The sequence below is a fragment of the Rhinolophus hipposideros genome, assembly GCF_964194185.1.
Source record: "Rhinolophus hipposideros genome assembly, chromosome: 11".
Lineage (NCBI taxonomy): Eukaryota > Metazoa > Chordata > Mammalia > Chiroptera > Rhinolophidae > Rhinolophus > Rhinolophus hipposideros.
Genome location: NC_138057.1, coordinates 64,151,497 through 64,172,415, shown reverse-complemented (window position 1 = coordinate 64,172,415; position 20,919 = coordinate 64,151,497). Strand labels below are relative to the sequence as shown.

Here is a 20,919-nt window from a genome sequence, read left to right as displayed (position 1 = left end):
TATAAGATCTAGATGGCTGAGTTCAGGCTGTGAGCCCAGGTGAGAGAGGGGCCAAAAGGACCAATGGGACTTCTGTAAATGTTATTATAGGCCAGTGCTTCTGAGTTCCATCTGCACAGCTCAGGCCCCATCCCAGAATAATTAAACCAGAATCTCTGTGGGCAGGACTCAGGCATCTGTGTTTTAAAAAAAGATCTCTAGGTGATTCTAACATGCAAAACTCTGAAAAGTCCAACTTTAAGTCATAAGTCTACCTGCAGCACAGATAAGAGGAAGATTTCAAAATTAACACTTGACAGAATTCTTCTAATAATTCTGATGCAAATAGTGGAACATGTTGAGATTATTTATGAAAATGTAAAATAAAAGACAGGAAACAAAAATATATTATTGCTAATGTTTTGATTGTATTCAAATTTTTATTTTTTGAACAAAAAACTTAAGACAATGATTTTAAATAATAAAACATGGCATATTCTAGACACTTTGAAAAGACAGTTTATTAAATTGAGAATCCTACAGTTCTGTTGTGATACTTTCTTCAACATTTATATTATTTCTTACCATTTTATTATCACTCTAAACTTGCTAAACAAAGAATCACTCTGTCTGCTTAAGTGAAGCTTCACTTGAAGGAAATACTCCACTACCACATAAAACACACAGACAGAACAGTCCTTTTTTCATATTTACAAAACACAAGAAGTCTGTCCAGCCATTTTGGTTTTGTTGTTCCCTTGCCCATATTGAGATCAGCAAAAAGCTAAGTAATAAGCAAGATTTCACTTCGGCAGTGCATAGGATGGCATCAACCAAACTTCATTAAACAAACCAACAAATTACAAAATTCAACTTGTATAATAACAGTGATTTAAAAACAGAAACACGGAGTGGGTCACAACTAGACTGGTTTTCACTGTGCAACTTTCCTCAGGGAACAATACTACCCATTTCACATAGAAAGGAATATGCATCAAAGCCTTTATTCACGAAGAGGATGCCCTTCAAACAAATTCATCATAAGGCAGGGAAAAAAAAAAAGAATGAAGCAGTTTGGCCCAGAGAAAAGCTTATATATTAATGTGTATACATAGTATATACACATTTACAGATATAGTACAATTTAAACCATGTATATAGTCATTAGACAATTAAATGAATTGGCTCAGTGAAGTGAAAAAGTGTTCATTTCCTATAAATATGTAGTTATTGCTAATATGCTACACATATGGTTTGACATGGAAACTGTAGTAACAGAATTTAAAGCTGCCATATTGCCAGAGTCAGCCCTGCAGCAGGCATTCATACAGACAACATGCCATCCAATCCTACAGAAAAAGCAAAACTTCCACTACAAAAAAAAAGAAAGGCTTATGCACTGTCCCTTACATATTTGCCTATTTTTTTTTAAAACAAAAACAAGTCCAGTTCACCACAAGTTAAGCACAACCTGACAAGCAAGTTTAGCGGCATGATGGAGCAGAGAAGAGTGAAATACAGCATGCATTTACAGCTTGCACTGATCTAGTCTATTTTGTCATACAAACTGGAATACAAAAATCCAATTTAAATAAGACTAGACTAACTATAATAGTAAAAAAAACAAAACAAAAAAACCACACACAGTAGACTTAGTTTGATACTGATTAATTTTAAGAGTAAAACTCATCCTGTCCCCTCTTAATACTCTACTGCAATTTAATTATTGATGGCTATATATTTACTTACTTAAAAAAGATATTAAATACCTGTATCATGAAATTACATTCTTTTTAACAATAAGACATACTGTGTAAGAAAATAGCTCATGTGTGAAATGTGTCTGAAATGCATTTTTCCTCACAACTATCAAAACATCCATTCACACTAAAACAAAACCACCCCCACCCCCACCCCCCAAAAAAAGTCAAGGAAAGATGAGGTGTGTAGGGTGAGGAGCAGGGAAGGAAAGGAAAGGTTTACCAGCACAGTGATTAACAATGGTTCAAGACAGAACCAACAAGAGTTGGTCAGAAAGACGCCTTCAATACACGGCTACAAATAAAAACCAAACTCAACCACTTTTGGTTCATTGCAGTGAGACCAAAAAAATACCTCTCACAGATTCATAGAAATACTAGACTCCAGCTCTTTTGTTATTATTATTTTTAAAGTTTTTCTGTTTGTTTTTGCAAGGCCTATCTACCTTATTACAATTTGTATCTGCTCTGCAACAACTACAAGAGGTAGGCATAAAGCATGAAAAAGTTTCTCAGTTAGTACCTCACTGCGGATTGTTCACTGTGTAACACTGTTCACTTCAGACGTGTACAGTGATTACCTTCTAGTCTTTTCTAAATCCCCAAAGCTGCTGCCATCCTATAAATGTTCTAAAAGTGTACTCACAAATAAGAAACTTTTTCTACTGAAGGATACTGTCAGTGTTTGTTGCAGAGCTCATATATATATATATATATATATATACACACACACACATATATATACATATACACATATATATATAAATTAAAAAAAATAAACAACAGAAACCAAATCTAGGTTCCTAGAACCAATTCTCTTGATTTTCTACTTCCCCAAAATAAAGGGTACCATTTGGCCAAGACTACAGATGTGTTGTTTTTTTTTTTCACAGATGCAAGTGCCATGCAAAATAAATTACAGATACCAAAACATACATATGATAAAACTACTGAAGGTAGATCTTTAAAAGCATTTATATAAACATAATTTATAATACTTCTCTTTTTTCCTTTATGTACAGTCACAAAGCTGTAGTTATACATCTAAGATTTCTTCTGCTGTTCCTCCACAGCGTAATCTGTAGCGACCAGTTCTCCAGCTTATAGTAGGGTCCCACAATGCGGACAAAAAAATGTATATTGTCATGGATTCACGGATGAACCAAGCTACTGCATAATCAAGTTTTGAAAAACACAGTGTGCCACCCTAGGAATTAAAAAAGAAAAAAGATTTACTAAAGATCTACTGTGTCAAACTAAAGACACAGTTAAAAAATTAAATTCTTTGAATTCACTCTTGTCAGTACACTACATAAAGTCTTGTTTCTTTAGATAATTCAATTGTTATGCTACATTGGTTAAGAAATGTTAATTATGAGTAGATAAGAAGCATAAAAAAAACTGCTATGCTCTATATTCTGAATTTGAATATTTTTGATTTGCTTAACATCGGCTTGTTTTTTTTTTGGAGTCTTAATAAAAGTGATTGTATAATATAACCAACTGAAAGTGGAAAATCAAGTTGAGCTTTGTGTCCACATTCCACTAAGGAAAGGAATGTTTAAATCTAATATTAACCTTCAATAGGAAGCTGAAGAATGGCTCAGATAGATTTTCTTCAACCTTTTATAAATTAAAGAGTTTTAGTTCCACCAAATGTCTGCGAACCTTTGCATGCCTGTCCACATACCTGGACACCCCTGAGTTGAATGTAGTCAAATATAAACCATGCCAGGCAATGACACATGAAAAATACCATAATATCCCATCTGAATACATGGTGAGCTGCCCATCCAATAATTAAACTGGCAACAAAGCATTCTGAAATCGGCTCACAAATTATTGTAGCAGGAAGCATGTTAATTCGTAATTTGGTCCACCTTAAAAAAAAACACAAAAAACAAAAAATGATTTTCTTTAAACAATAGCCTGCTTACAAGATGAATCAAAATTTTCCCCCAAATGAGCAAGCAGCTCTTTATCCTATTACATAGAGGCCCTCCTCTTTACAGAGCATTTAATAATCTTTCTCTTATTTTTATTTAGTGTATCAAGGAAAAAAAGTCTACAAATCCATTTGTATGGTCTATACTCTGATGAATAAAGATTATAAAATTCAAAGTGTAGAATGTGAGAAAATAGAGATGAGCATATAAAACAATTCAAAGTCTTAACCTCTCTTTTTTTAATGCTATATATTTAGACATTAAAGTCACTTTAAATAGTGTAAACTTTCTTTTCTGGAACGAAACAAAAACCTTTTAGATTTGGTTCTTTTTTTAAAACCAAGTCCGACCATGTAAAAATTACTCCCCTCCCCTTTTCTTTTAACAAAGTATAAAAAGAAAGCCGCCAGCTGATTCACCTGATCATTCTGGATTGAAACTGAGAAATTGAATATGAACCAGAGTTTTGCATTGCAACTTGAGTGGACATCGCAAACCTCCAACCTCTGAAAAATAAGACAATTATAAAATGCGTTATGATGAGCATGTGGCAAGTACGGCTGATGATGCATTTCCTCACGGCGGTAAAGGGTAATCAGGGTGAGCCCAGTCCTCAGAATTAGTACCTATTCAGGGTGTATAATACTTACGGATATCTTAGCAATTACGCAATTACACAGGTCCGTGATAGTACCATCTAAGAGCTGGAAGGAACTACATCTCCTCATTTTAGTTTAAGAAACTTAAAATACAGGCCTTCTGAAAGTTCTAAATGGAGTGGGCTCTGTACTTAATAGTTTAGTCTCTGTCACTATTAACCAAAAAAAAAGGTGGGGGTGTAATGTGTGGATATTCAAAAAGAAATGGAAACAGAAAGTGGCATTACGTATGTCACGTGAAACACTATGAAACCATTAATCATACGAACACCATCCTGAGAGAACTTTAAAAAAACACACTTGTTTTTAAAATCGTATCTAAATCATCACAGTAAAATATCACACGAGGCATATAACAACCCCCTTTAAAAGCAAACTATTATTTTTGTGTTAGAGAAATGTTCAGTGAATTAACTTCTTAGCAAAGCATCAAATAACATGAGAAATTTCAAAATTTGAAATTGTATTTTTAAAATTTTCACCTATTGGCCTATGACTGCACTGATATTTCTTAATTCTTTTAAAACACAGAAATTTACATTCATACTAATGAAAATTCACAATCACAGAGCCGCTGCCTCTTAATCACTTCAAATCTCATTAATCTGAAGAATACAGAAGAATCAGAACACTTATTTGCTTCATTAGTATAACATGTCTATATAAATAATTTCTATTACTTTCTAAAACTACTAACCTATTCTGTACTCACTAGCAAAAAACAAAATGAAACAAAAATATTAAATAAAATAGCCCTTAATCCATGGGTTTAACAAATATAATAAACCAAGAGAAGTTAGGCACTAAAAACTACTGTAGCCTATTGTAATTTTGTTTTCTTACCGGTCAGCTATTGCTTTGGCCATAAAGTAATCTTCAGCAATGTATTGAGCAAAAGCTATAAGCCCTCCTGCTTGATCTAACACATCCTTTCTCATTAAACAAGACATTCCTGTCACACATTTGAAACCAGTTACATTGGCAGAGATATAGGACCTTGGATGAGAAGTTCCAAAATATACCTGCCAAAAAAAAAAAAAAAATTAGAATTTTTTATTCCAAGTATGGGTTTATAAATTCTTATTTCTAATGAATTTCCTTTAAGTATGACTGAATGAGCACCCTAATATTCTTACATAAACTATCTGAATAAAAGCTGGTACAAAATAATGTTTACACATAGCAAAGGTAATTTCTTTGGTTGACTTCTGTTATTATCTTGTTATTATTTCTGGAGGGGGAAAATACATTCTACTGTCAAATAAATATTGTCTTCTCCAAAACTGCAAGAGTCAAAGATATATCCAACTAAAATTTAATTTGGATACAAGACAGGTAAAAATATCAGTCATCGTCATATAAAATATTAACAAATATTTAATGTCCTGCTTTCAGAACGTTCATGCAACCACGCATACACATCTACATATAGGTGTATGAATGTGTACACATGTGTATGTGTGTGTATACACACATGCTTACATATACAAACATCACCTATAATTGTATCAACCTATAGGATAATCCTATTTCTTAATTCCTTTTCTTGTATCCTTTCATAACTAGCTGCTTCCTGTCCCTGAGTCACCGAGCTTCTTCCCAATTTCCCCAATTTTATTTTTCAATGTATTTTTCATAAAAAGGTCAGATATTAAAATTCTGTTTCCCATATCTACGTTTCCCTAGATACGCTGTGAAGTCATGATATATGCAAGTTGCTAAATTAATGGTAGAATAAGATGGTCATTTCCCTACTTATTAGACATGAAGCCCTGTTTATTATCTCCATCTTAGATATGCTGCCTTTTCTAACTAGCTTGAAATAGAGAGCAGTGATCTTTCTCAATGGCAGGCGTTACACACACAGCATGGAACAAGAGAATTATCAGGGCAATGAATTAAGAATATGATTCTTGCCACCGACACTACGTCCAGACTGTAATGAAGCCCTCTGAGGTACTACATTGGACTAAACTGCGAAGACCAGAAGCACACATCTTAATTCCTTAACCAGTTATTAAGTGAGGTCTTTAGGAATGAGAAGGGACTAAGGACTTGATGGTGACTCCCAAGATCCCTTTATAGAATGGAATAATTCCTCCGACCTGTTCCCATTCATTCTAACTATGGCAGATTAAACCTAAATTAAGGGAGTGGGTGTAATTTGGGAGATGTTTATCACTGACATATATAAATCAACTTGGATATTTCTAAAACAAAAACACTATGTGGCATATAAGAATAAAAAGTATTTTCTTTTAAAGCAACCACCCAGAGCTTCCTTTACTAAACAAAAATTTGATTAGTGGACAATTGGTCTCGTCCAAAACAAAACATTATCCTAGCTCTCAGAATAGTCTCAAGCTTCTGGGAGATTCGGGATCTGATAAAAAGAATATTATTTATGACCATCACACTTACCTGTTCTAATGTGGCCGCAAAGCCCTGTCTGTCTGCTACATAAGGCAGCCCATGAACCAAGCCTACTTTCTCTGTCATTTGGTTGACCATGTCAGTGAGCGTGTCTGAAATTACTATAATAAGAAAGACAAACAGGTGGCAAGGGAGAGAGAGAGAAAATTCTTTTTTAGTCAAATGCCTACTAACGTATATTTTGTGAGTTGTTTATTAAATTAAGAAGAATTGTTTTTTTACATCTGGATCTAATAAAAGGAATCTCAATCACCTTTGAAAAGAATACAAAATTTCAATAAGGCATAATTTATGATGAGCTAATTCACTCTACACATTTTCAGGCCAGCATACACCTACTATGTGCCAGAGGCAGGATATGCCCTAAAAACATTACTCCCCCCATTTTAGAACCTCCAAACTGGAATAATGGATAATGTGTCCTAGTCGAAAAGCTACAGGAGCAGAGGTCAAAGGTCAAACCCTGTGTTGGCTCCTCCACCCTCCAACCACAGGAAATGAGCTCCACTTTCTTGGATGGTATAAGATAGTGTATCTCATAAAACTGCTAACAGGAATGAAACGAGATTATTATACCTGACAGACATGTACACTGTAAACATAACAAATGTACGACAGTAAGTAATTCAATATAGCCAATGTAGATAATGAACATAATCTGACTATGAATGGAGAAATGTGTAATGATTCTGATTAATTAGGAGTGCCACACTTCTATGAATTTTCAAATTTGCATTTTAAGCTAAAAAAAAAAATTAGATTGTCCCCTAGGCAAACAGCAAACATCTCATATCATTTTACATGACTTCATTTTTATTTCCTTCAAGTTTTTAAGAACTAAATGTATTGTATAAAGGTGTATCTGGACCTTAAATATGCATATTGTAGGTTCTCAAGTGGCACTATCCAGAGACATTGCCGGGTGTCACTGGCACCTATTGGGTAGAGGCCAGGGATGCTGGTAAAACTCCCGCTGGATGGCCTCAACCAAACACCCAACACAAAATGTCGATAGTGTTGAGGGTGAAAAACCTGAGGTAATCAGAACATAACAGAATATTACAGAACACTAAAATTATTGTAAGTATAAATGTTTAAAAATGCAAATTATAACTTCAGTATATAAAAGGCTTCCTGTTAAAATCAACTAAGTAAAAAGTGAAGCATGTATTCTAGTAAAACACCTGTTAATTTTTGTCCCTTTGTGCGAGAGCGCGTATATTGTGTGTGCCACAAACAGATTAAAGTAAGAGAAGTATCCCGTGAACAAAGGAAAATTTACACCTACGAAAAAGCTTGGGGACTGGATAATGGACCATGACTACATGTTTTTTGCTATTTATTTATGGAATGTATTCTTGCATAAATGATGGATTTCTCTGCACAGACAGCCTTCACCTCATTGCACTAATAACGCATCTCTAATATCAGCTACAGGACAAGTCCCAACAAAAGGTCTGTTTGTCAGTGTAGCGCTTGTCCACCAGGCACTGTAGGGAGGAGGCGGAAAAGCCAGCCTCTGCGCGGGGTGAAGAATGGGGAACGGGCAACATGATACCCTTCTGACAGGTGGTTTTCTCCCAGGAAGGAGAACATGCAAAGCTTCCATCTGGGTTTGGGGCTTGGGGAGAGCTGGAAGGCTGAGAAGCCCCATGCAGCACTACAGCTCAGCTCCCCTCCTTTCTGAGGGAAGCCGGGACTTGTCTTTCGCTCATTTGTAACAAATCACTCTGGCCTACCTGAGGCTTTAGGGAAACAACAGGGATAAGGGGCATCACCAGAATTAGCAGCAATTAAGAACAGGCCATATACTGCCATAGCGTGGTTGGTGGGTGTTCTCTGGGCCCAGGAACCTGAAGCTATGGAGCCGAGGGAGAGGTGCCACTCAAGGCCCAGAGCTGGCGCTGCAGTCTCTTTAATGGAGCTGGGGCTTCAAAATGCTCACTATGCTCAGACATTCCTCCTGACTACATTGTTTTAATGGTTAGAATTTTCTCAAAACGAACAAGTTTTTACACATCTAATATTCCAGGTTAGCATGAAAAAAAGTCAAAATCTTAGCATAACTTGACATATTACCATGAAATAATGATGAAATGAATTTATTAGGCAAACAAAAGGGATTGATCAATTTATTTTCAGATTGCTTTTATCAAACGAATAGTTTTATAAAATAAATAAGAAAAACCTCACCTCTTATTCCACTATCACAAATCCAGATAAGATCATACTTGGCAACTTCATATCCTGGCATTAGATTATTAATTTTAGGATTAATGCCAACCTTTTTGCCACCTAAAAAATGAAAAGCACGGCAGTGAAAAAATATTTACTATTATACAGATACATGATAGAGAGAAGTGAAAAGTACTTGCACATTTAATAATTTAAATGAGCATACTTTAACATTGTTCTCCATTCCTTATTCATAATGTATCTAGAAAAAACTGGTCATTCTCAAAAAAATAATTACATCATTTATCTTTGAAAAATTATTAGTTTGTTTTCCAATTCTTTTTTTTTTTTTTCCAATTCTTAACTTCTTATATTAGTAAGTATGGATCAATATTTAATGGAAAATTAACCTATATAAAAAGTCTTCAGAATAAGCCTACAAGCTTTTGGAAAAATATTCTTTTTGCAAGGAAAAAAAGTGAATTCCATTGCTCACTTCCAATTACAGTGAATGAGCTATAGAAAAGGCCACACAGTGAAAATACTAAAGAAACAAAACCAGACTCTCATATCTGGTTGATAAGTAAAACATAATTTGGGTAACTATTTGTTGTTGTTATTTTGTTACTCCCAGATACGAAACAAAAAACCTTTTGTTTTTATAACTTAAGTTTTCTCATAAGGATATAAACACCTTACACTACTCCAACAAACAAGCCCATAGCTTCAGTGGACGGCTGACACCTTAATCGATAGTTTAATGCAAAGATCAATGCTACCTAATACTATGAAAGCAAAATGTTACTGCAGAATTTGTTACTTACCTATGAACAATCTGGCATCCACATTTGGATATTTCCCAAGAAGCTTCTTACATACATCAATGGCTGGATCATCATGATCTTGTACACAAAGGAGTACTTCATACTAGCCAAAGAATGTATTTTATATCAATTAACTTCTTTGACCAAAAAGCATTAAGAAGAACAAGCAATTATACACACAAAGTTTAAAAGTGAAGAAGAGTATATTCATAATGGACGCAAACACTTATGATATGAAGGGTTGGCTTTAACTGAGGGCAGCCTCTCCAGAACAGGGGCTGTCTGCAAGCTGAAGAGATCATGGAGATTGGCGGCGCCTACAGCTGAAGTCTTGCCATTCCCAGAGGCATGGCCTAGTAATTAAATCAGGTCTTAAGCTTCCCCATGCCCTTCATTACTGAAGATTTACCAAATGCGCTAGAGGGTGCCTAGATGTGTAGAAGCAACATAGAAAGCAAACAAAATCAACACATCCTCCGTTCTCCAGCACTTTTCTCTTAACTTAATATTATTTCATGAAGGTTCTATGAAGTACATACCGAATCCCATTACGAGAAATTTAAAGGGCATTCCCAAACTCTTCACGTGAAAAGGACAAAGTGAGATTAGATTTTCATTGTATAATAATTTTTGAAATAACATAGAATTTGATTTGATTCAAAATGCATCATTCTGAAAAGCATGCTTACTTAGCCTTTTAAATATGAGAATACTCAGGATTTTATTTTGCCCAGTGCTATGTTTACTAACTCTGATAGTAAATTAAGGAAGTTATTTCTTGGCACTTCACTGGCTGTGTCAAAGTTACCCTGGGACATTTATTTTAAAACGAGAGCACCAGGCCCCATTCTTAGACTTCTGAATCAGAATTTGATTTTGACATGTAACCAGATTTATAAAATCTTGAGCTTTAAGTTACCATTTAGTAAACTACTGAATTTTTAAAAAGTATTTGCTTTCACATACAAAGATGCTACTCTAACATTTCGTGAGATATGTATTCAAAGTGGTATTTTTTTTTCAAATAATTATGTTCATGAAAAAATAGCAAAGCTATGTGTTCTAAAAATAGAAAGAGCTCAGGACACAACTTTAAGTGTCTAACACACAGGGACTAACTCAGGCAAAGGGAAGGCCTATTTTATTTACTCCTATTAATAAGCATACACAAGTAAAAAGTGGCAATAAAATGTTTACAGTGCCCTTGAGCACAACAATTAATTACTGTTTGCCTAATACACAGCATCTCAGCAAAAACTGGCAATATAGAGATTAGTGATTGAGCACAAAAGAGCTATGACTAAGGTCCAAGAAGACGTAGTAAGGTAAGATTTTTTTTTCAAGTGACGAAAATATTTTCTCAGTAATTAACCATAGGAGAAAACAATGCATACTGGCGGTGCCCAGATAGCTCAGTTAGAGCGCGAGCTCTGAACAACAGGGTTGCTGGTTCGATTCCCACATGGGCCAGAGAGCTGCGCCCTCCACAACTAGATTGAAGACAATGAGCTGCCGCTGGGCTACCGGTGGGGCGGCCAGATAGCTCAGTTAGTTAGAGCAAGAGCTCTCAACAACAATCCTGCCGATTCAATTCCTGCATAGGATGGTGGGCTGTGCCCCCCTGCAACTAAAGATTGAAAACGGCAACTGGACTTGGAGCTGAGGGGCCCTGAAGAAACACACTGTCCCTCACTATTCCCCAATAAAATTTATAAAAAACAAAACAAAAAAAGTATACTTTCCTCCTACTTTCTACCTATTATTACATATTCTATCCGATAGCTACTTTTAATAATGACTGAACTGCCACTCAAAAGGTACTGAAACCAACTGTATAGCTACCTAGTTCCCAAAGACCAGATAAAAATCTGAGAATTGGAAGGGCACCACTCCTGCCACACCCCTGAAATTTCCCAGAGGGTTGATTCTAAGTCCCATAAAGTGTCAGCTATCCTTCCAACCTGACTGTCAAAACAATGTTTGGGTGACCCACCAAAACGCATTGACCTTGACAGTGAAGATTAGAAAGGTTAAGTGACTTTCCAAAAAGTAATAGTAACAATTAGCTTTCCTACTATGTAGTAAACTGCTCAGCCAGGCTTGCTTGAAGGCGTTCCTTGTTTTTCTAAATTTAACAGTTTCTTTAATGTTTTTATAATTTATGCTGTTTTGCACGTGTGAGTGAGTACAGAGAAAGAAAATGTTTATAAGCAATAAAGTTCCATAAAATATAAAAAGCTGCTCTTAACCTTTTTCTCAGCAGGAAAAACTTTGTAAAATAGAATACTAGAAATATATTCAATGGGAAGGGAAAAAAAACTGTATTAAGTGACAGTAAAAATTTTTTGAGACCTATATGGTGTTAATAATGGAGGTATAGTTTACCTTTATTCAAAGTCAAAGTTTAAAGGTTTTATTTTTATTGATTACACCTCTTAAAACTTAATTTCAAACGGAAAATAAATGCTTTCTGATAAGCCAGAGTGCAAATGAAACTCAATTCACATCATCTAAAAAATGTTCAGATTCTTATTAAAGACAACTTTTGGTTAATTGTTTCTGATATTGGTAGCATTCCAAGTGTTTTCTAAAGTATTAGATTTTAACCAGGAATCTTCATTTTCAGCTATGGTTATCATCTCTGTGTCTTCACACTTTGATCAAACATTTTATTTGCTAGGGCTCTCTCTCTGTATTTGAATAGTTAAATCACTTCAACTACACTGCGACTGGCAAAATACAAGATAGTAAATTGGTTCGAGGTTTTCTTAGCTAACACAAAAATAATTTTTCAGATTTTTTATACTATCTAAAGGGTTAGGCAAAGGTACATATGTTAAAAAATATGGTGTTTATAAAAATACTATAAGAAAACATTTACTTCATAAATCTGAAAGGGATGTGAGGTATATAGTAAATTCCACTATAAATGGACCCAGTGTGAATATGAGTACATAAAATCTAGAAATAAACCTGGGAGTACTTTAGATGAGGTTAGCCTCCATCAAATCTTTAGTAAAGGTTGCTACATAAATAGCTAAAATGACTATTTTTTCCTTTTTCTTTTTAAACACTGAAATGACTAAAAGTCTAAGAACAAGAGAGTTATAGAAAAATCCACAAACTAGGATTCTGCCCTTTGATATTTAAGAACTGAATAACTATCTGAAACTGCAATAATCATGAATGCTACTTTCCTGCTTTATGAATAAAAAGTAGTATTAATAAAAACACTAGATTTAGACATATAAATATTAGAAAAATCTCGTTGATTTAGCCCTAGAGACATTAGGACTATAAAGTTTTTAGTATAGTACACAACATAAAAATATCCTTTAAAAATAGAAAAATGTTTAAAAATATTACTCAATTATATTGGCTATTAAGTAGGAGTCCCTTGAATTATTTCTAAATACCTACACATCATGTTTACAGAAAAATTTTATGACATTTGGATTATAGTGGAATGTAAATTCTATGCCAGAATGGACTTAAGACATCAATGCCGAGGACATTCTCTGGCACAGAATAGGTGACGAATATATTTACTAAGCTAATGCATATGTCCTAGGATAGCTTTTGAGTGAAAGATAGATGCCAGGCAGGAAATGTTTTGTAAGAAAACTGTTCTGAATTCAAAGTTTTGACAGATAATATTAAATACTTACCTATTTTCAAGAACTAGGTAGTTTATACTATTTATCAAATTTATTTGGTAAATCCCTAATCTTTCACGCTTAGTAGTTTTATGACATGCATTGTGCTTTATCTTTAGATAACCGATGTGATTTTCGATTGTTTTTAATTCTTTGTTAGAAGATTATTTGGTTAGAAAACAATTTCTCTTCAGGATAGCTACACCGCTAACAATAAAGAATCCAAACATGCATGCACTGAATTTGTAATGTTTTATGCCAATGTTGTATTTGCAAAAAAGAAAAAGAAAAATCACAATTAGAGTGGCCTCACTCTGTTAATAACTCTGTTCATTAATTTAAAAATTCTTCATGTGGCCAGAATTCGCTAAAGTAAAGCCATCACGCCATGTTAGATGCAGATTCCTGAGTTTTCCTACTACTGCTGAATTTCTCCCCAAATGCCTTCTATGCTGACACCAAATGAGTACTCAATTTTGTGAAAAATGAACTGTATCACTTTTTCATTCTTGTAATTTTTTCCAAGAACTAATTTTTTCCCAAGGAATAAGTGTCAATATTAGGTGGATTTATAAGACACTTAAAGCATAAAAATCTTTCAGGGCAATTAGTATAGTAAGTCTCACCAAAATTTAAACCTAGAAATTCAGAACAAGTACCAGCAATAAATCTTTCACATACCCAAAATTATATAAAATTTTAGAATTTCAACATGCTCTGTTTTTACCCCCCCCAATGGTCTATAATGTTCCAAATCAAATAACACAAGAAAAAGTTGCATACAGAATGAAAACACTTCCTTACTTTTGTAAAACAATATTCACATTCGACAAAAAGCAAATAATTAAAGTTGACTGGGCCTGGCAGTCATACGAATGTTAATTTCATGACTACATGCCTCTTTGGTGACACAAAGGACTCATCTGTTCGCACTCAGATTTGTGTGATTTCAGTGGTTTAACTTCAGTCTCTTGTGGAACATTTTGCCATTGCTTTTGGTCTTTTAAAAAAGCAAGTAAAATGCCGAGATCAGAATTCTCCTTTAGATTGCAAGTATTACGTGCTTTTCCTCTGCTTTCTAAATTTTCTATTTACACAGCTAACAATACTTTTATAATTAGAAAATAAAATTGTGAACTAAAAAACAAAAACAAGCTCTTGCATATACTGTTACTCATTTCATAGTAAGTACCAAAATAGCTTTCCCCTCGACCAATTTAAATGCCTTGATGACATAATTTAAGTGGAAAAATAACTAAGTGAAAACTAGAGTTCTTGAGATAATCCCAAATTGTAATTAAAAAACAAATAAATCTTCATTCAGAAGAAGAAATCAATTATTGATTCATCCCAAACGTTCATAATTAATGGTTACATATGTTCCTGGGGTTATTTTTAAAACTTTTCTATAAATAAAGTCCACACTAACTTCTGCAACCATTTAAATTCCATGACTATCATGTCACAAGAGCTGGAACATAAAAATTTTGTAAATGGGTTTTAAAAGTGGTTGAGTGAGAAAGGGGGAAAGCGTAGGATGATGGTTAAAAAACCTGAAATGCGAGACTGTCACAAGGATAAGTGCATATGAATCTAAGCTGTTTTGAGATTCATTTATAATCAATGAAGTAAATCATTCATAAAAATTAATTCTCCTTTCCATTTACTTATGTAACGGGGGGGCTTGAAAAACTTCCATTTTTCTCATTGCAAAGCTAATTTTACGATTAATTTTATTTATATAATTCTTCCTGAATTATATGGCCACTTTTTAGTTTGAAAAAAAATCAAGAACTCCGCCATAAAAAAAGATGAAATACTGGCATTTGTGACAAGATGGATGGATCTTAAAACTATTATGCTAAGTGAAATAAGTTAGATGGAAAAGTGTAAGAACTATGATTTCACTCTTTTGTGGGATGTAAAACAAAAAGCAACAGATAAACAAACAAAACAAACTTATAGACAAAGACAACAGTATGGTGGTTACCAGAGGGGAAGGGGGTTGTAGGGGAAAATGAAGAGGGTAAAGGGGGATCAAACATATGGGAGATTAGCCTTTGGTGGTGAACACACAATGGAATATACAGATGATGTACGACAGAATTATAGACCTGAAACACATAATGGTATTAACCAATGTGACCCCCAATGAATTTAATTAACAAAAAATTAAAATAAAAACAAATAAAAAATTTTTAAAGTACGTATCTTGTTTTTTAAAAATTAAGCATTTATTGGATAGATGTATACATGCCTAATTCAGCTCTCTAAAATTTATTCAATACATATATAAACACACACAAACTAGAAATATATAATTTTTTGCTTCAAATACTTGGACTCTGAAACTCTGAAAGTGACAATATAACAACACTAAAAAATAACTGAATGATACTCATGTCTACATACTTAGTAAGAGCTGCATTAAGGCTATCACGCCTGTGTCTTTTTTATTCTTTTCATTGGTGCTACTGAAAAAAATAAGGGCTAACACAAAAAAAGCAAGAGAGTGAAAACTGGTCATCACGAGAAGTGTGGTGTATGTATCATCTTCCTTCTCACTACTTGAGCTACACTGTCCTAAAGAAGTAAGAGGGAAAGTGTCTCTAAGTGGCAAAAACTATGAAAAAAACTGAGGCAAGCGAACAGAGACCACAAAGGGAAAATTAAACGGGACTTTCTCACAAGTAGTCTACCACCAGAATGCCCTTTCAAAAGCAGTGTCCTCGAATAGCTGCAGTAGAGGTAGCTACAAAAATCAAGGAATATTAAGTTTTCCTAAGAAACTGAAGGGAAGAGATAAAAAGAATGCTCTCATCTCAAGAAAACTGAACGTTCTCCGATGAAGGGAGTACACTGAGTTTATGAATATACAGATTATATAGTTATGATACGAGCAGTACAATTAGATATTAAAACCCTGAAAAATAAAGAAATTAGAAATTAGGTGTGATGAAGCTCTACCTTATCACTATTTTTCTTGGCTCAAAGCCAGATTCTCAGGAGGATTTCGGTTTAGTTCTAGCTGACCTGTGTCCCGTTTCAGACTCCTGCGCACTGCTCTTTCACTCTCACTGCCTCCTCTTCCTACTGTTCACACGTGACTCTCATGGAACAGGACTTTTTTTATTCAAACCACCAGGCACTTAACATTCTCTGAGTCCCTGGGACTACTGCTATTACAGCATAAATTTTATGAGGTTGACAACCTGACTTTTTAATACCTTCTGTCTAAATGCCTCTGTAAGTATTTACCATGGGAGGGGGGAAAGCATGGTCTAGCCCATTTCTAACAAGGACAACAGGGTACTTACTTTGGGATAATCCAATTCAAAGAACGTTTCCAAGTTGTTGATGAGGTTAGGATCCACTCCTTTCAGTGGTTTCAGAAGAGACACACCTGGGAGCTTGCTATATGGCTGTTTGTCCGTTGCCTTCTTGTTGAGGTGTAATCGGCTAAAAAGCAAATGACCACATGCATTATTACTGGAGAATACATTAGTGCCAAATCTGTATGTAGTATGTACCAAGTTATCAACAGATTTCTAAGTTAAAATATCTCTAAACTGACATCTTTCTAAAGGGATACAGTATCTGAAAATGAAGGAAAGTAGAACCAGGTAAGCTTCCAGATTAAGAAACCCAAAACTAAGCAAAAGGAGTATTTCCACGAAGGCCAGAACTGAAGACTATTGTCGACTGCTGTACTCTCAGTGCCCAGAACTATGCTGCGCATACAGTCGGCATTCAATAAATAAATACATGGTGAAAGAATGCATGACAGTGTTAAAGCCCATACATTAACTGCCATCAAACTGGCCAAAGAACTATAAAAACCATGGCGAGGAAAATCCCTATCTGCACCAAGAAAATACGGAAGGGTAACCAGAAAAATTTGAAACATTTCTGTAACAAATATTCTAGATAACCTATGACTGAAAGAAGTACCAAGCTGCCTGCATGGCAAGCAAGAAAATGGGGTAACTAGCAGAACTCCCAATATTCATAAGCAGGGGTGGAACAGCAAGATGATGAAAGTAAGGGGGAAAAATCTCAATGATGAGAAAAATGTCTATTAATGACACTGCGAACATAACCAGTGCCACCAATTCATGGAGTTAGGTGGCCAAGGTCTCAGTGCTGATCCATCCCAAGGGTGCTGCAGCACAGAGCGCCTAATGAGGGAAGTCATGCCACTTAGAGATGAGAGAATGCGCCCCAGTTAATGTCAGGCTGCCACAATAAAGAGATGAGATGCCATTCAGCAGAGTAGTGAAGTTTCTAAAGGAAGTCACCAAAAGCTTCCTCCCCCTCTTCTCATAAGCAAGTTTCCAAATACTCAACAGAGGCTAGGACAATCACGGGGCCACCTGAGAGATATCTTCAGACACACGTCCTTCCACGTTTTAACATCTCTGAAATCGATGGCGTCTTACAATTGCTGGCAGCCAGATGGCAGTCCTGACTTCGCAGCATGAAAACCAACCAGTAAGATCTTGTAGAAGATCTAGAAGACACCAGCATCAATGCATCTTAGGTTTGAGAAATGAACTATTAATCTCTGAAAAACTTCTGAAGTACACCAGTACCCTCATCCAGAGCAGCCAGCCACAGGCTGGCCCCCAGCGAATTCAGGAAGAGTTGTACTGTAGTGAACACCTAATGTTTCAGGGATGGCCGTCCAGACATCTTTACAGAAAGAAAACAGGTTACCCACAATGGAAAACATTTGAAACCAACAAGAAATTTAAAAGACAGTGTATCAATTTCTGATCCACACACCAAAGGCTAGAAAACAATGGAGCATCATCTATGCAGTGCTGCTCAGTGTGGTCCAGTCCACGAGTTGCTTTTTATTGGTCTGTGATGAGAAGAAATCAAGAGAAAGCATTTAGAAACTTTTATGGCAAGTTGACATTGCCATGCCATCCAAGCATGTGATCACTAATTTATTTTTATTGTGGTTTTACCAAAGTATCAGTCCATGACAGATTGGAAAATTTTAAAGGACTAATCCTTTGTCACACATACAGGTTGCAAAATACTGATCTACAGAGTTCAGCTAAAGGGCTGGACAGGGGTTTCAATCATGATCTAAAATTTATATAACCACAAATATGACCACCATTCCATTTCTAACAAAATAGCAGACTAGAGGTCTAGAGAAACCCACCCAATACAGGACATCTAGATTATTAGGGGGCTGTTGGGGGGGACAGTTTTAGTATATACTTGAACAGCTATATGGTTCAAATTACAAAAAATACTAAGAGGTTTATATAAGTCTCCCTGTCCCCCATCTGCCTCATTCCTATCACCCCTCCCCAACATTACTAGTGTCTTGCTTATCCTTCCAGAGATTTTTTTTAAATGTATATACAAGCCAAAACATATTATACGTACAACAGGGGTGCCAAAAAAATGTATACACATGACTTGTATTCATCTTTTGTTATCAGTATATCTTGAGTATCACAATTTTAATACACTTTTTTCCTTTCTTAAAATGTGTATACATAACTTTTTTGGCACCCTCTGTATAAATCCTTATATAACATTTATAATTTTCTCACCCTCCTTTTCCATACAAATGCACTAAAAGCATGCACGTTTTTAATATATGACTAAACTGTTAGGAAAATAAAGGAAAGCATCCCAGGACAGAAATGAGAAATTTCTGAGTGAGTGAGTGCTAGAGGTTTGTTTGCCCCAGGGCCACCTGCTAGTCACTGATGACCTAGAGATGGTGACAAACCTGAGACAAGAATCGTAGAAAATCCATTCAAAGAACCTTGTATAAATATGGAATCCCTGAAAGGCAAAGTAAAAAAATCTTGGCCCACAGAGCTTGGAAGACGGGATGCTGCCTATCTTGGATTCAGTCCCGAGTGAAGTGGAATAAAAGGAAAAAGCTTCTCTGGAGAACACCTAACCACGTGGGTTTGGAACCCAGAATGCAAGCTACGAGTGTTAGTAGAACAAAACCCAAGAGAAGGAATGAGACCATCACGTGACCACGAATACATGAGAAGAATCACACAATGTCTAGAAATGAACATTATGATCACTGACATTAAAACTCAATACACAGGTAAAACAGAAAATTGCATATACACAGTTTAAAAGAGAACTGAAGAATGGAACTAGCTTTGAGGAAATTATCTAGAATGCAGCGCAGACAGGATGAGAGGCAAAGACACTGAAATTGTGAAAGAGTATGAGACATGAAGGATAGAATAAGAAGGACTAAAATCCCAGGAATCTTTATCTCTTGGTCCCACTGTATGATCATTAAACAGTATCAAAACATGCACATGAGGTTGATGACCAATCACAGAAAAACCCAGCTCACTGACACACTGCATTTGGCATGGCCTTAGATTAAAAACAAGAATAATTTCAACAATGCTAAAACAGTCAAGTGCTGATCCTATTTCTCCCTTCCTCCCCTTCTTCGTTAAGACATTTTACTTTAAATGCTAATACAGATATGCCTATCTTTTGAAAAGCATTTCATATCAAGAATGCAGTATTTTGGGGCTGTCAGTTGGCTCAGTCGGTTAGAGCGCAGTGCTCATAACACCCAAGTTGCTGGTTTGATTCCCACATGGGCCAGTGAGCTGCGCCCCCCACAACTAGATTGAAGGACAATGACTTGGAGCTGACGGGTCCTGGAGAAACATACTGTTCCCCAATATTCCCCAATAAAAATAAAAATAAAAATAAGAATGCAGTATTTTATCAAAGACTCATTCTGACTCACCTACAACAATGAAGTCCACTCCAGGTTTATGGTGAAAAGAACTGATGATATAGTAGCATGTCTGGTGGCTCAAAAGTGGCCTAAAGAGGTAGAGTCCTCAGAGTGGGCCAGGGTCCTACCTACCAGATGTACTGATTTTGAGACTGTTTCTAATTTAAGTATCTCAGGTCATGATTTTCTGCATTATATAAACAGTGTGAACTTGAACTTACTGCATGCACACATTGCACAGGATTTCTCACCGGTGCCCATTTCTACCCTTAGCCTGGTGACTTGCTTTCTTCTAGAATACTGGGAACAGAAGTTTCTCAGTTTTGGGTTCTAGACTGGGAATCTAGTTCTATCTTCCTATCAGGCATTTGACTTACAGCCCTGATTTTTTGTTTTTTGAGAAGAGGGAGTACTTTTAATTGATGGGTAACATACATATAGTAAAGTTACACATAAGTGTACAGCTCAGTGAATTTTCTCAAAGTGAAACATTTATGTAACCAGTACCCAGATCTAAAAACAGTTATCACAAGAACCCTTGCATGTCCCCTTCTACTTACTGCCCCCAAGGATAACCACTATCCTGGCTTCTAACACCATACAGTAGTTTTGCTGGTTTTAAAATTTGATTTAAATGGAATTTCATAGGATGTACTTTTTTATGTCTGGTTTCTTTTACTTCACATCATGTTTGAGATTCATCTTTGTGGTTACGTTTAGCTATAGCTCA

The 20,919-nt window shown here is 35.4% G+C and overlaps 1 protein-coding gene across 1 annotated transcript in view; it reads right to left on the bottom strand.

Moving 5' to 3' along the window:
• Positions 1-2,627: 2,627 nt before the first annotated feature.
• Positions 2,628-20,919, bottom strand: part of UGCG (UDP-glucose ceramide glucosyltransferase) — a 31,323-nt gene continuing 13,031 nt past the window's right edge. The window contains exons 2-9 of the mRNA XM_081067447.1: positions 16,750-16,891; positions 9,777-9,879; positions 8,971-9,072; positions 6,766-6,878; positions 5,188-5,366; positions 4,105-4,191; positions 3,430-3,619; positions 2,628-2,946 (exon numbers count right to left, since the gene is read on the bottom strand). Coding sequence (XP_080923573.1) covers positions 2,776-2,946; positions 3,430-3,619; positions 4,105-4,191; positions 5,188-5,366; positions 6,766-6,878; positions 8,971-9,072; positions 9,777-9,879; positions 16,750-16,891 — 1,087 coding nt within the window. The 3' untranslated portion in view covers positions 2,628-2,775. The remainder of the gene's footprint in view (positions 2,947-3,429; positions 3,620-4,104; positions 4,192-5,187; positions 5,367-6,765; positions 6,879-8,970; positions 9,073-9,776; positions 9,880-16,749; positions 16,892-20,919) is intronic.